This window comes from Macrobrachium rosenbergii, chromosome 12, assembly GCF_040412425.1.
Source record: "Macrobrachium rosenbergii isolate ZJJX-2024 chromosome 12, ASM4041242v1, whole genome shotgun sequence".
Classification (NCBI taxonomy): domain Eukaryota; kingdom Metazoa; phylum Arthropoda; class Malacostraca; order Decapoda; family Palaemonidae; genus Macrobrachium; species Macrobrachium rosenbergii.
Genome location: NC_089752.1, coordinates 82,169,087 through 82,185,495, shown reverse-complemented (window position 1 = coordinate 82,185,495; position 16,409 = coordinate 82,169,087). Strand labels below are relative to the sequence as shown.

At 40.5% G+C, this 16,409-nt stretch overlaps 1 protein-coding gene across 2 annotated transcripts in view; it reads right to left on the bottom strand.

Moving 5' to 3' along the window:
* Positions 1-8,617, bottom strand: part of LOC136843740 (uncharacterized) — a 474,729-nt gene extending 466,112 nt beyond the window's left edge. For both annotated transcript variants that reach the window (XM_067112392.1, XM_067112393.1), the window contains exon 1: positions 8,127-8,617. In XM_067112392.1, coding sequence (XP_066968493.1) covers positions 8,127-8,215 — 89 coding nt within the window. In that variant the 5' untranslated portion in view covers positions 8,216-8,617. The remainder of the gene's footprint in view (positions 1-8,126) is intronic.
* Between the last annotated feature and the right edge of the window lie 7,792 nt (positions 8,618-16,409).

Here is a 16,409-nt window from a genome sequence, read left to right as displayed (position 1 = left end):
TATTCCAGTCCAATCTGTCTACTATGTTTGTTGTACAAAGAGTTAATTCGATTGAGGAAAATGTTCCATGTGTTTTAGAAAAATATGTGCTGATTTCGTTACCATTTATACAGCACATGTCATATGGATGTATGAATTCCTCTAATTTACTTCCTACTCTATTTGATTCTGTACAATTACAGTCCCACATTGGGTTGTGGGCATTTAAATCACCTACTATTAATGTTGGTTCCTTGGCATTACTAAGTAATTCTTTGAGTTTGTCAGTCATAATTTTTATTAGGTTGATTGTACAAATTATGAATTACATAATTATTGTTTTTTATTCGGATTCTATTACTCGACATTTGCAGAATAGTAAAGTTTCTTTGTTATGTACCTAAATTTCCTTCTTCCTCTCATGATGTTGATGCTAAGGTATATTTGCCTATTGTTGATATTGTTTTGTTGACAAGTTGCAAACATAATATCATTGGTTCATATTCTTTTAATAACTATTTTACTTCTCCTAGGCGTAATCAGGTCTGTAGACCATTTACGTTCCATTGTATAATAATAACTATTGAAAATATTTTTTTATAGCGGTCGAGTTTTACCCTCTTTTTCTGTATTATCAATTTGGATTTTTTCTAATAATTTACTCACGACATTCATTTGTTTTTCCTTATAATATGCTAAGTGCTCAATGCACATGCACCCTTTTTCATAGTTACTCAAATCTGTGATTTTTTTTTTTTTCTATATTTCATAAAAATTTCTTATAATGTTTGTTAAACTATCTTTTGTTATGTTTTTGTTGTTATTGCATAATTCAATGAAACAATCATTACATCCACAAGTATTATCATGTGTATTTTCTTTTCATTTGCTCTTTTCTACCAATTACTGGTGATAGAGTAATCTCTTCTCCTTGACATAACCATTGTTATCTATGGTATGGTTCTCTTTCATTTCTTCAGTGTTCTCAACATTTGCCTTCATAGGTTTTACTATTATTTTAGGAGATATAAAGGTATATTCTTAGCTTGCTTTTGTTTTTGTTCCTTTTTCATCTCCTTTATCTTTGGTTTAACTGATGTTTCTCTAATAGTTGGTCTCTTCGTTTTGGGTGGTGTTCTCTCCAAAGGCCTTTTTTTATCTTTAATTTCCAGTTTACACTACCCTCCACTGTTATTTTAGTAGCAGCATCCTCCTGTGTTTCTATTTCATTAATATCTTCCAAATGAATTGATAAAATATTATCCATCTCATTTGTCCCTGTTTCTTTATTCTTTACCATTTTATTTTTTATTTCTAAATGATTAAGTTTTTCTTGAGATTCACTTTTCTGTGTTCTGTTACTTCTATCTGTTTTGCATTTTTGCTGAATTTTTGTTCTTGTTATTGAAGAATATGTATGTTTCTTGGACATATCTCAATTCCTCTCACTTTTAATTCCAACTTAGCCTCTTTTATAAGCATCCCTGTCCCTTTCTTGTAGTATTTTCAATTCCGTATTGTATATATAATACTTGCATGCTTTGATCTTGCATGATGATTCTACCCACAGTTTACACATTTTTAGAGTTCACTGCACTTCAACTGTGTGTATGTTGTCAGATCCACTAGTATACCGGTTCATTTTACTACATTTTTTTTACGTGCCCTTACTTACTGCAATTTTGACACTGCAGTGGTTTTGGGACCATAGGTCTCAAACTCTCTATTTTGGCCTAAATTTTTATTTTTCTGGTAGATCTTCACCCTCAAATTTTATTTTTGCTATTTTTAATGTTTGTCTATTGCTGTTTTACTTGGTACAGCATATACCTCACAATCTTGGACCTTTGGTATCTTTTTTGAGATCCAGTCCAATAGCATTTTCTTTTCAACTGGTTCATCATTTTCAGGAAGTCTAATGGTACCTGAATGCTGTTCATATTGTCATCGTTTTTTTATTTTTTTAATATTGTTTATATTTCTCAAAGACAAATAGTCCTCGATTGACTTTTTGTTGTGGTTCTATAAGCAAATCTTTTCTTTGTTGTCTAAATGACATATCTGTTGTTGGATGTCTATTTAATAAATAATTTTCTAGTTTTAGGGCTGAAATATTTTGGTCAGCTTCCATCAGTTAGAAAACCTTGACCAACTTCCACTCCCAAAGAGGAGTCAAAGTGAGTCAAGGTTGGGTCATGTCGGTATTTACTCCTTTGAGTTTTATGTTTTTAAAGGTTTAATATCACTCTGATTTAGATTATTTGGAATCCAGGGAATTGTCCTTTTCCATGCTAGAAAATTGCTCTGTGCTGGAGCACGGTCGTCATCTGTCCCGGAACAATTCCATCAAAGGGTCCAGGGGTACTTAAATCTTTAACACTACTGAGCATAAAGACTGAAAGAAAGAAAAAAAAATAAAAATAAACCTGAAAACTTTAAAAGATATCGTCTGGCCTTTCATGGAGTTTGTTCTTCCAATGGTACAAATGAGAACTCCTAAATGTCGGCCCCCCCTACCCTACCCCATTGGGGATGGCGAACATGATTCAAGTGGCGGCCAAGTGTAAGCCAAACCGCTTAGGGACTGAGAGTATTTCAAGAATACAATCATTCCCACCCTAATCATATCATGGACAAACCAGACAGAATGCCGAGAGTCCTATCCCCTAGAACCCAGACCCCCTGGAATTTTTGTTCTAGCCCTAAAGAATAGTTTCGCCTTTGAGCTATCAATCTGATAACTCTCAGGTCTGAACATTATCGGGCAGTTGATGGTCCTACACAGTTCTCAATATTTAGCTTCGGATAAACCCATTCCCAGCTATGATATCTTTTCCCTAATTATCAGGTCCAGTAAATTTTAGTAACAGTGGAAAATTCCACATAATTTAATCCAAACATATATAATGCCACAAGGACTCTTGGACTTAAACCGGGAACAGATTCCAGTTCAAACCCCCCCACCACCATCAAAGTGGTCCCTTAGTCGAGGGACCCCACCCATCAGGGGTAGCCTAGTATGCCTAACCAAGGGACATGCCTATAGCTCATTAACAATGTACTCCAAATGAATCCTTCATTAGAATAAAAGTTGTTCCAGCAAAATAAAATCTACCCAAAAAGAAACTTACCTGGCCAGTTTGCTTGATTTTGCCAAACAACAATTTTTCAGCACAGCCTAACTTTTTCTAGTTACTGGTTGACGTGGAACAGTGTCATACCACCGCCTCCGTTTCTTAAGATGGCCGGAAGTGCAGCGCCTCTCATCCCCGTAGTTCCTAAGGTTGTCACCGTGCGAAGGATGACCTGATTGTGGGAAATTTAATTCCGCCCAATTGTAGCTCAGGCTGTAGGTCATTCCTAGGCCACGGGATTAAATACATCGAACCAATAAGAATTTGCCTAATCGATATGATTCCTTAGGCCCACGGCCCCATGCCTGACCACAGTCATGCTTCCTTTCCTTCTGTAATCATCGCTAGAGATGGAGAGTTACTATATCTAGAAGGTGTTCTGTGTCCATTTTGGGCGTTTCTTGATTTAATTAAAGTAATTAAGCTCCAAGAGCACGACATGGTCTCTGATTTACTTTCCTGACCGAACACAATAAGACCCAGACAGGTATTTCGATTCACCTGATTCAGCAGCTGCAAGAAGCCGAGATGGTAAGACCTGCAATTTTGAATAAGGTAATCATTGCATTTACCTTCTTTTACATTTATTTTAATGCAAGGTGAATTGAGCTGTTTTAGAACAGACCTAGTACAGTTAGGTCGCAAAATAATATTACCCAAACGTTTTTTGTACCCTGTTGGCTAGTGCATGGTGCATCACTGCCTTAAGATATTGAGTTGCCAAGTCTTTCAAAATACCGGATAATAAGCCATTCCACCACCCCAAAAACTAAGAGAAAGTTAAAAAATGACGTTAAAAAAACCGAGCTGATTAATGTAGGTATGGATGTTTCTTATAGGCTACAGACCCAAATGTTGTACCTACTATTGTAAGCAAGTTTTGAATTAAGGTCAATAGTGAAATCATTGTACCGGGTCATCCTCGTGTATTTTACTCGGGTCAGCCTCGTTATTAGTTAGCAGGTGCCTCAAGGTGGGAATTGTCAGCCTCTGTTTGTGAGTGGGAGCCTCTATGTCAGGCGGTCGGCCTCTGGGTCTCTCTTTATAATCAGCCCCTATATATGTAAGCTATAGCCTGCGTGTGTGTGTGTAGCGGGTCAGCCTCGTGTATGTAGTGTATACAGTCGCCTCGTTTTTTTTGTGGGTCGGGTATATTATTAAATTAGTATTCAGAAGGTAAGCCTGCGTGTTAATGTAGTGTGGCGGGTAGCCCTACAAGCGGTCATCATGTGCGGCGATTCGCCTAAGTGCCAAAGTAGTGCCTTGGGTGCCTTGTATGTGGTGAAGCGGGAGCCTTATAGAAGATAGGCGGTCAGCCTCAAATACAAGTGTGGCGGGTGATCGTTATTAGTGAAGCAGGTAAATAAAAAATGTAGTGTGGCGGGTCAGAAAAAATAGTGTGTGGTCAAAATACAAGTATGAGTAGTTTCATCGTGTATGTAGTAATCGGCCTCCCAAAACTCAATGTAGTGATCGGAGTCAGCCTGCGTGTATGAATAGGCGGGTCAGCCTCGTGTATGAAGTGAGCGGGTCTCAATAGTAGTGCACATTGGTGCTTCGTGTATAATCGGGTCAGCCCCTCTCTGGGTAGTGTGCGGGTCAGGCTTAAGAAAAATTGACAGGTCAGCCTAACCGTCGATGGTCAGCCCTGCGTGTATTTAGTTGCCAGCGGGTCAGCCAGAAATATGTAGTGTAAAAAATGAAGTGTATGCTCATTTCGTGTATGTAATAACCGGGAGCCAACGTGTATGTAGTGGTGGTCGGCCTCGTGTATGTAGTGCCAGCGGGTCAGCCTCGTTTAATGGGTCTGTATGAACTGCCTATATGTGTGTAGCCGGGGACTCAGAGTGTGAGCGGGAGACAATGTCGGTCAGCCTTTTCAAGTGCAGAGTCAATATGTAGAGCGGGTCAGCCTCGTGTATGTACATTCTGTGCGGGTACAGCCTTTAGAGTTTGCCTAGTGTATGTAGTGTGGGTCAGCCTCGATTTATCCAGGTCAAAAACGTGTATGTTGTATAAGCGGGTCAGCATCTGTTTTATAAAATGTAGTGTAGTGCCTACAAAAAGAAAAAACGGTCAGCCTTGTGTATGCAAGAATCGGCCTCGTGTATGTAGTTTGGGTCAGCCTCGTGTCTTTGTATTAAAGTTTTGGTTCATGTTAAGTGAGCGGGTCAGCCTTTGTATGTGGGTCAAGTGTGTATGTAGGGTCAGCCTACTGATTATGACCATCAAATATAGTAGATTAAGTAGATTATTTGATAAATTTCCTGCGTGGTGTATCGGAGTTTCCCGTGTATGTGTAAAACGGTAGCCTCGTGTATGTAAGTAGTATAACTTTAAACTGAAGAATAAAGTGTGGCGGGTCAGCCCGTAGTGTAATCAGACATAAGATAGGCGGTCGGCCTGCGTTATGTTGAACGGGTAAGCCTCGTGTATGTCAGATATGCCAGTTAGCGGGTCATGCGTGTATACCGTATCATTCATTCCTGTTTAACAGTGCAGACAATCAGCCTTTTTCAATGTAGTGTAGCGGGTCAGCCTGCGTGTCTGTAGTGAGCGGGTCAGCCTGTGTATGTAGTGAAAGCGGGTCTAGCCTGTGTATGTAATTAGCGGGCAGCGTGTATGGGCCTGCGGAGTCGGCCTGCGTGTATGTAGTGTAGCACTTCAGCCTGAGAATGTAGTGTAGCGGGTCAGCCTCATGTATGTAGTGAAGTCGGCCTGCAGTCTGCAAAAAGTGTAGCGGGTCAGCCTCGCGTGTATGTCAGTGTAGTATAGTGCACGGTCAGCCTGTGTATGTAGTTTAGTCAGCTCGCCAGCAATAGTAGTGTTCCGCGGTCATAAAGTGTTTGTTTATGTTTGTGTTACGGTTCGTGTATGTAGAAATGAGACGAAAATGTAGTATAGCAGGTCAGCAAATCAGCATATATGTATGTAGATTTATATTTGTTTCGGTTGTATGTAGTTTAGTAGTGTGCATGTAATAGGCCCAGGTCAGTCGTGCATTTCCGCGGGTTACTAGTGCAGTGGGTCAGCCTCCAAATGTAATGTTTTTAGTGTATAAAAGCGGGTCAGCCTCGTACTAATGTGTGTATATATGTTTGTGAGCGGTCAGGCTTTCGTGTATGTGTAGTGCGGGTCAGCTGTACGTAGTGTGATTGCTCAGCAGAAGTGTAGCGGGTCAGCCTCATGTATGTAGAAAAATAGTGTAGCGAAACTGTGTGAAACCAGATAGTGTGGAGTCAGCCTCGTGTATGTAGTATGCAGGTCAGCCTTGTGTATATAAAAGCGGGTCAGCTTTGTTTATTTTACGGGTCAGGGGCTACAAGGTCATCTTGTGTTTATAGAGTAGTGGGTCAGCCTCGTTTAATAGACCAAGTGGGTCAGCCTCATGTATGTAGTGCAGGTCAGCCCCAAATATATAGGAAAGCGGGTAGTTTATATACTGTAGCTGGTCAGCCTTGTCAATGTAACCAGGTCAGCCTTGTGTATATATGAAGAGCAGTGGGTCAGCCTGGGTTTATGTACTGTAGCTGGTCAGCCTTGTGTATGTAGTGTAGCAGGTCAGCCTTGTGTATATATGTAGAGTAGCGGGTCAGCCTCGTTTATATACTGTAGCTGGTCAGCCTTGTGTATGTAGTGTAGCAGGTCAGCCTTGTGTATATATGTAGAGTAGCGGGTCAGCCTCGTTTATATACTGTAGCTGGTCAGCCTTGTGTATGTAGTGTAGCAGGTCAGCCTTGTGTATGTGAGTGGCTCAGCCATTTTGTGTGTAGCTGGTCAGCCTTGTGTACAAAACACAGGTCAGCCTTGTGTTTATGTACAATAGTTTATATGCTGTGGCTGGTCAGGTTTATAATGTACACAACAGGTCAGCCTTGTGTATATTTAGATTAACACCATCATTTCTCGTTTATAGAATGAGTCACAGCCTTGTGTGTAGTAGGCAGGTGCCTTCAAAAATATGTAGTGTAATTAGGTCAGCCTCTTGTATGCAGAACGGGTCAGAAAATGAGAATTTCTGTATGCGTTGAACCTCCTGTTCACCCAAAACCCTGGTTGCCAACAGGGTGGCCCTTACCGTTTAATAGTTTTCCTGCTGCTTTTTTTTGGTGCCATCGATAAAAGCAGTGATTTTGTTTTTACTAATATCAAGCACAAAGGGAGCAATTATTTTCGGTGCATTTTCTATGTGAATTTTTTGGCACGTAATTGGGGCTACTGCGGACATTCACACACTCCCCATCGGGTCCCCTAGCTTGTTGGATGAAGTTCTGTGGTTAATTACAGGTTAATCACTTTGTGCAACAAAATTGATCGACAAATAATAAAAACAGCAAAACACCCAGAAAAAATTGAGTTGGAAGGAAATCTCCGACAGGATTGAATACTCTTAGATCTACCAAACCTGCTTCTCGCGGCCAGACCTGGCACTGTGAATGAGGGCCCGATCGGTTACAATCGTGCCTGTGGCACAACACACAGTGCAGTGAGGGGTCACGCCAAAGAGGCGAGAGGAACCAATTGCAAGCTGGTGTTTTTGGCGCAGCGCCATGCGATTGCAAGGTTTCCCATCTACCTTTTCCCCGTCTGTCAGTTAACTAGTCAAAAAATTAAATGGCGTTGCAGTTTTTTCGTAACTAAATCTAAATGCCAGAAGGTTTGCAAGTAGTAAGGAACAAGTCAACTTTTAAAAAGACATTTAAAGGCCAGTTTTTACAATATAGCTTAATTTGTATCCCAGTGCTGGATAGGCCTAGGCTGGCGCTTTCCTGTTTCTAGCAAAAAATGGTGCAAGTTGACACGGAACTCATTTCTGCCACAATTAAAAGTTTCTGGGAATAAAACTGACCTCAGCTCTGCCCTTCATGCAAAGAGCCGCCTCCAACCAACTAACGTTGGCCGAGTGTCTGAGACTACTACACCTAGCCCCAGATTTAAAGCAGGATAAAAGGGCAGAATGTGGCCTACTTTGGCCTAAGGTGGCCTTTCAGGGCTACTTATTTGGTTCTGCACTTATAAATTAGACTTGGGGATGAATTCATACAATCGGAAGTTCGGTCTTTCCAAGGAGTCCATTCCAACTTTCTGTTCGCATCAGACATTTTCCAGACCGAGTGACCTTCAGGGCTTCAGCCAACCATAATGCAATACAGTACCAGCGCCGGTGTTAATAGTAATAGTAGGTAGTATTCGTCTGGAAACGGCTTGTTTTACTCGTTTTATTAGTAACCTTTGTGTTTGCTGAAGTTTATTGTCTCTGTAATACCATAAATCTTATAAATTCCTTCCTGTTTGAAGTTTCTTCTTTTTCAACAGATCCAAACAGAAGGATATTACCAGGATTTCTCTTTATTTTTCTTGATATCTGCTGCAATTTTCTATATCTATTTCTAATGTTACTGTATGCTGGAATGTAGTAAGTAGGAAATGTTCTAAGTTTTAGGTTATTTCTTCACGTTTACATTTTTAATGTTAATTGCCAGATCTTTTTAATGATCAGCATTGTTTTTTTCAGCGTTGTCAGATTTTTCTCTTATGTTTTCTTTATATTTTTATGTAGATTTTTAAGGTTGTCTTGTCAATTCATTTCTCTGCCGTGCTTTTTGCATTTATCCCAGTTATTTTATCGTTTCTTGTAAACAGTGATTACCTGAATAATCTTTCAAAAAAACAACAAGTTATGTTTCATTCTTTCAGATAATCTTTTAGTTGCACAATCCAAGCGGTTATTGGTCTATGGTTATCGCGTACAGGACATTTCTACTAAACCCTTCAAGTGTATATTTCAGATAGAAAAGTTTATTCTTCATACCATTTGAGTTTCAGCAAGAGGTCCTATTTCGGATCTTAAAGCAAAACTTGCTGTGTACCCTGGATGCTTTCAGAAATTTAAATTCTTCTGGATCTTCATGCTATTTTGGAAAGCTCATTTATGTCTTTCTTTAAGTTCAGACACCATGGCATACATGAACCCTTTTTCCCATGTGGTCCCCAAATTGTTGGATGGTTAAAAGGGTTTCACAGTTTTATTGATACAGCAAAAAAAAAAAAAAAAAAAAAAAAAAAAAAAAAAGCGTTTTGAGCGATTTCTTAACCGTTTTTAACTTCCAAAAGTGATGCGGAACTATGCTCCAGATTTCGTCTTTCATGTTGTGACTGTTACACTCAGGTAGATATCTTATGTTTAACGGTTTGTATTCCTTCTATATATGTGCTGCATATTTTCTAAATCGTCAATACTATGCCAATCGCTGAGTCTTAACACACACACACACACACACACACACACACACACACATATATATATATATATATATATATATATATATATATATATATATATATTACTTGTCTTTATTATATTTAAACCACATTCTTTACTTTTTCATAAATTTTCATGGCCTCGTTATTTCTTCTGTGGGTGTGTCTAGGATTAATCCATGGTCTGGATATAATACTGCCACTGTCCATATAACTTCATTCCTGAAACCTTTCGTTGTGCTTTCCAATTTTTCGATTATCAGGTAAATTATTAGCAGAAAGAATATGGTTGAACCATTGCATCACTGCCTTGTGCCTTTTTTCTACATTGTTGAGCTGGGCTTGTTATGTCATTTTTGTATATATCTTTGCTAGTTATTACCTCTGCATGTGGAGGCCTTGTCCATATTTCATCATGACCTCTATGAGCTTTTCTGTTAGCTGAATCAAATGCTTTTGGGAAGTCTACTGACACCACAAATTGTACAAATTATCAATTCCTCCTCTTTGTGTAGCAAAGCCGATTACAGTTCATGCGCCTTCCTGTATTTCTAATATGTTTTTCTATTTTTGGTTTTCAAAGATCCCCTTGAAAATGTTATATGACACATTAGTTAATGTTATTGGCTAAGATCTTTGATTGTGGGCGTTGTTGTTTCTTGAGTGTGAGTGTTGCTTTTTACTTTGTAAAGTCACCCATCGACGTCGGCGAGTGCTTCTGGGCGTCATTGATTAAGTCTCCCGCTGAGCAAGTTTTTCTTTGGTGACTTCCCATTTTCTTCACACACATATTAGTCACGCCTAAACGTGCCAGGTCACGCATTTTCTACCATTTCAGCTTTATACGTATTTGTACATCTGTCACAAATTATGTATCGTATGTTTCTTTATTCAGGCATCAAGGCTGTATCCATATTGAAGTTCTGTATGTTTAATATTGTAGAATTGTACTTGTTAGCGCATAGCTATTCTTGTGTTAATTGTTTTGACCTCAGGTCACGCTCAATGTCATTGTCTTCAGCGGTTCGGTGCCATGTCGCGCTATCTGGCTGCCTGGATCTGTAATAAAGTAGTAACTTTTACCTGCTCGTTCTTTTGCACTTCTTACAACCAAACCAGCTGTTCTGCATTTTCCAACCTTTCAGTATGTTGTCTAAACATTCTGCCAATTCTCTTTTAAGGTTGGTGCTCTACAAGAACAGTTTGATAGAACTGGTTCATCCCATCTGGGCCTGGTGCTTTATTTGGTTCATTTTCTCAAGCTGGTTTCTCCCATCTTAAGTTATTGTGACTTCTTCCATGGGTTTAATTTCTGTCACTGTTAGGCCGTACACTACATTCATATTCTCTGTTCATAAGGTATGGAATAGCATAAGTGTCACGTGTGTTAGCAAATATAACACATACTGCAATTTTATCTCTTACTGTGGGAAGAGAATGATGATCTTTTAGTATTTGAGGCTGGATCCATCTGTCGGCTTGTGCGTGTCCATGTGTGGGATTAATTAAACCAATTTCTTTGATCGTCTTTTGCACTGCATGACGAACGTTTTGAAGAAGGCGGTGTGAGGGCTAGAGAAAGATAGGTAACCTCTGAAGCTTTATTGGCCCCAGGCGTTCAGGACCATGTGGGTACAGCGACCCATACCAGCGGGCAGCTGCAGCCTAACTCTCACTTTGCTGTGCTGCCAGGCAGACTCCCCCTCCCTTGTCCAGCATATCTTATGGTTTGAATAGCCAGCTAGCCAGTCTTTGGGCTGGCCCTTACCTCTGCCCCACAAGATGGACAAATAGCCACCATATGGGCGACAAATATTTTCTATCTTCAAAATACAATAGTACAAGCACCCTGTTCTTTTGGGGGCTGCACAATAACCGTGAACACAACAAAATAAGACAAATAACATACATAATTAGCTGCTTACTCCCAGGAATTTCATGGAGCAGATTGCAGAGTTCAGCAAAGTGCATCTTATAAATCGTCGTGCCGCGCAGGTGGCCTCATCTCTGTTGTCAGATTGGAAAAGACTCCCTGGTTCCCGAGAATCGATCGGGGGTACTGGCGCTGGTGCCACTGAGGCGAAAGGTGGCGCTGTGCGTATTGCGTGCTGACACCCGACCACTTTATCCCTTGACCCAACGTACACGGTACTGGCTGGCGTACCCGGTCCCAATGACTTCTGTTACCCTCCAGGCGATCCCTGAGATTTTGGATGTGGGGTCCTGAATCTTTGGACATTTGCCCAACATGGAGGGTTCTTCACTGCCGAGACCTTTTCATTCTTTCAGTTCTCTAGACCTAAAGAGATTTCTTCCAATATTTATTTACTCAGTATATACATGTTGTCGGACCCTGTTTCTTTCCTTCAAAGGGCCCAACTCTATAGAAGCTTGCAGACGGCGGCGTGGAATTATTTGTAGCAGGAACAAATGGTTCTTTAAAAACAGTTATTAAATTATAAATTACCAAGGTTAAAGGGAGCGGCTTTGACCAGGAAAAACTCTGACTTTTGTGCCTCCTTTAATTGGGTTTCTAGGTGCTTCAATTCTTGTCCTGCACTAGCTCTTCCAATGCTAAAATGGTCTTTCTACACTGTAAGGATCTCCAATCAATTTACGTGTAGTTCCCATTCCTTCACAGATATGTCTGCCAGCTGCAACCACTCGCCAATCTTAAGTTGATATGTCTGAATACCATGTGAGGTCTGGGTTCCACAACTGGAGGGAGGCACTGTGTGACAACGAGGTCGAGTCCACCATCTCACTGCACGGAATCTTATTGATTTCCTGTTCCAATGATTTTTCCAAAAAGACTTGGATTGACCTCATCCTTAATCTGGTTCCTGGTTCCACCCTCCCCAGGATGCTATTTGTCCAAAAAGAGAGAGCCACTTCTTGGCTGGCAAGAGTGCAAGGGGCTGAAATTCTTCGGGAACTGAAGAAAAATTGTCTATATGCTTCTCCATCGGAGAAGCCAAGAAATTCTTTGCATCCAATGACATTCCCAGAAAAGTAATCTTCTGAGCTGGAGATACGTGTAATTTTGGAATGTTTATTAATATTCCCAACAGACTTGATCGTTTGGAAACTGACTTGCCCTCAGGCTCCTCCTTGGCTGTCCACTAGACTCAACCAGTTGTTTAGAAAGAGGGGCATCAGGAGAGACTACCTGCCCAACTAGTACAAGATTCTTGTAAAAACTTGGGGAGAAACAAAATGTGGAAATAAGCATCCAGCATGTCTACTGACTGCACCAAATCCTCCTCTAGATCGTTGCTAAGTTGAACTTGTCACCTCCACAATAAATGGAGTTACAAATGAAAAATTTTCGTCTGGAGACATTCAGCGCTGGTCTCCATCTACCTTGGAGCTTTGATACCAAACATACATGAGACATTTTGTAACTAATTTCACTGTCCTGCTAAGAGAGAACTTAAGATACTGCTGCAGACCAGGGCTTTTCTTGTTGTGTAGGTAGGGAGGAGAAATCAGGGAGGTTACAAGGAATGCTGCACCCCAGCACAATCTCACTATCCAGTGATCCACCTCCAAGCCCTTCTCATACTGAGGCCTCGAGGACATGCCGTGATCACCCTTTAAACCAAAGAAAAAGCCCAGACACTAAACACCCTTCCTGGAAGCCAAAAGGGCTGGCTTCAAGAAAGGGATGACTCATCTGCTAGCTTAGGCAGACTCTTGGCACTCTGCATCAACGTAAAAGGTAGCTGCTGTGAGTGGCAAATCAACTACCTGGGCTCTACTTCACCTCCTGCACAATAGTACCCAAAGCCAAATCATCCAGCAAAGAATGAATGGGTGCTGCACAATTACAGTACGTCGATTCTGAGCCACAGAGATTATGAGAAAAGAATATAACTGTTCTCAGTGCTCAATCCTAGCATTTGTAAAATAGTTCACAGACTCCCCAGAGTCAAAACAAACTCTATCCGAACATCCCAAGAAATTACTAAGACACTTTAACAGCTGCTTCTCTGGGAGAGCCAAAACAACTTTGGATATATCAACAGAAGGTAAAAGTCATTTCCTGCAAGACTATCCCAAGATACGTAATGCAAATTTGGCAAAGAATTCCAAATCTAAGTGGGTAATTATAATCTAGTCAGACAAAACTGCTCTCTTCTTGTTTGGATCCAGCAGTGAGAAATAACCCTTAATGGAAGAAGTACTGATGATGTAGTAGATGGTGTCTGATGAAGAGCTGGCCCCCGATGATGTGGCTGGCACCCAAAGAGGTGGCTGGTGCTCAATGTGGCAGCTGGCAGTAACTCCAAAATTTTCTGAAGAGCTGATGACAAAAAATCTGGCTGAGGTGAAGATTCAAAGACTTTTCAGGGAACGCATAGAGCAGCAGTGCTATAGAGGAGACCTTGCATGTCTGAAAAGAACTAGCATATATACAAAGAGACTGGGAAGGAACCCATGGTGTCCCTGGAAAATGTGATAGCAAGCATGGTCTCGAACACTCTGAATGCCTGTGAGGAGTTTGAGGCACAAAAGAAGGAGATCAAGTAAGGGTGCACAACGCCCAAGGACAATGAAAATTCAAATGCGACACCCAGCATAGTGCAGATTGAATGGCGACAGCAATCTATAATGATTAGACCAATTATGCTTGATCACTGATGCGCAAATAAACCTCCTGTGCTTAAGATTAATGCTGTGGAAACAGACTGGCAGACCCAGAGTTAGTTAGTTATAAATGATTTGTTTAACCAGACCTCTGAATGTCTGGGCGATCATGAAAGAGAACAAGAGTTTGTTGCTTAAAGAGCACCCTCAAGACGCCATCTAAGCACTCTTATAAAGAGACGTTGCCAAACTAGGGATGCCAATGACCTGAGAACTGGAAAAGAATCCCAGAAAGGGGGATGGCTTGGAGTCCACAGCCTCCTGGAAAGCCTGAGAGATAGAATTTGGTCTATAAGGACTGTGCTAATCTACAACTAAATCACCTACATCTTGCCTAGGTGAACTCAGTTTGCTCTTACTATGCACATCTTTCAGCAAACAAGCACCCACCTGTACGCGACAGGCGCCAGGTTGGCCAAAGGAAGGAGACAACAGGCACAAGCACTTCCTCTCCCTGATATACCCCACTTCCCTGTACCTCCAAAAGTGAAGGGTGCATCACAGGGTTGTGGCTAGAGTATGGGAAAAAAAGGGAGGGAGGTAATTGGTTCTTCCTCTTCCACAAGGGGAAAATACCCAAAAAAAAGAACAATTTGTTGAGTAGGTAACATAAGTGAAGTGGTAAACTTCACAACTTCCGAATGCAGTCCCAAGACTTGCTATATCTGATACTAACTTCCCAAACCTTTATATCCTGAATGATAGAGGAGTTTTAAGTGGTGAGGAAAATATCTAGATGGAGAGGAGATTACTAGTACTGGAAGTGGGAGAAGAGTCATCCTGACATTGTGAAAACTAAAACATTCTTACTTCAATCATTACTTCCACCTAGCTTTAGAAGAATTTCCTCGATGTCTTTTTGGGTGTATTTATCAGGTTCTGTACCTTCTTATACTTCAAATACTTATTCAAACATCATACAATCAGCACGATTGACTGTAACTTTATTGAAAGAACAATCCTTGTTCCTATATATACGCCGCATATCAAGCCAGTCATATGCTAAAGAGTAAAGACAGGAATTGTCGAATTTTCACCTTATAAATCCCAAGTTTTTGTTATCTTCCAGGATATATCTACCTGAGTGTAACAGTCAGCAACATGAAAGACGGTAAATCTGAGCAATAGTTCCGCATCACTTTCGGAAGTTAAAACTTAAGAAATCGCTCAAAAACGCTTTTTTTTTTTTTTTTTTTTTTTGCTGTATCAATAAAACTGTGGGGAAACCCTTTTAACCATCCAACAATCTTGGGGGACCACATGTGGGAACCGGGGGTCATGTATGCCATGGAAGTCATGAAAACTCCAAAGAAAGACATAAATGAGCTACAAAAAATAGTTAGCCAAGAGTACAGAAGAATTCTAAATTTCTGAAAGCACCAGGGTACACAGCAAGTTTTGCTTTAAGATCCGAAATAGGGACCTCTTGCTGCCACTCAAATGGTATGAAGAATAAACTTTTCTATCTGAAATATACACTTGAGGGTGGTGGAAATAGGCTCCTGTACGCGATAACCATAGACCAATAACCCTTGGATTCTGCAACTAAAAGATTATCTGAAAGAATGAAACATAACTTAAGGTAAAATTGAATCACTTACAGGTAAGCAGTTAAAAGAAACGATAAATAACTGGGATAACAAAAGCACGGCAGTGAGAAATGAATGACAAGACAACCTTAAAAATCTACATAAAATATAAAGAAAACATAAGAGAGGAAATCTGACAACGCTGAAAAAAACAATGCTGATCATTAGGATAAGACTGGGCACACTAAAATTAAAATGTAACGTGAAGAAATAACTGAAAACTTAGAACATTTCCTACTCTACTGCCCAGCATACAGTAACATTAGAAATAGATATAGATTTGTGCAGCAGCGATATCAAGAAAATAAAGAGAAATCCATGGCTAATATCCTTCTGTTTGCAGATCTGTTGAAAGAAGAAACTGAAAACAGGAAGGAATTTATAAAAGATTTATGGTATTACAGAGACAATAAACTTCAGCAAACACAAAGGAGCAATAGAACGAGTAAAGGAGCCGTTTCAGAGACGAATACTACCTACTACTACTACTACTACTACTACTGCGCTGGTACTGCCATTGCATTAGTGTTGGTTGGCCTCGTCACGGTCTTCCTCGGTCTTTTGAAAATGTCTGATGCGAACAGAAAGTTGGAATGGACTCCCCTTAGGAGACCGAACTTCCGATGCTTGACCTTCATCCCCAATCTTTTCAAGTAAGTGCAGAACAAAATAAGGAGCCCTGTCAGGAGGCCACCTCAGGCCAGGCCACATTCTGCCCTTTAGAAAAGCCAACTCTTTTGGCTGGGGCTAGGCGTAGTAGCCTCAGACACTCGCCGTCATCTACAGTAGTTAGTTA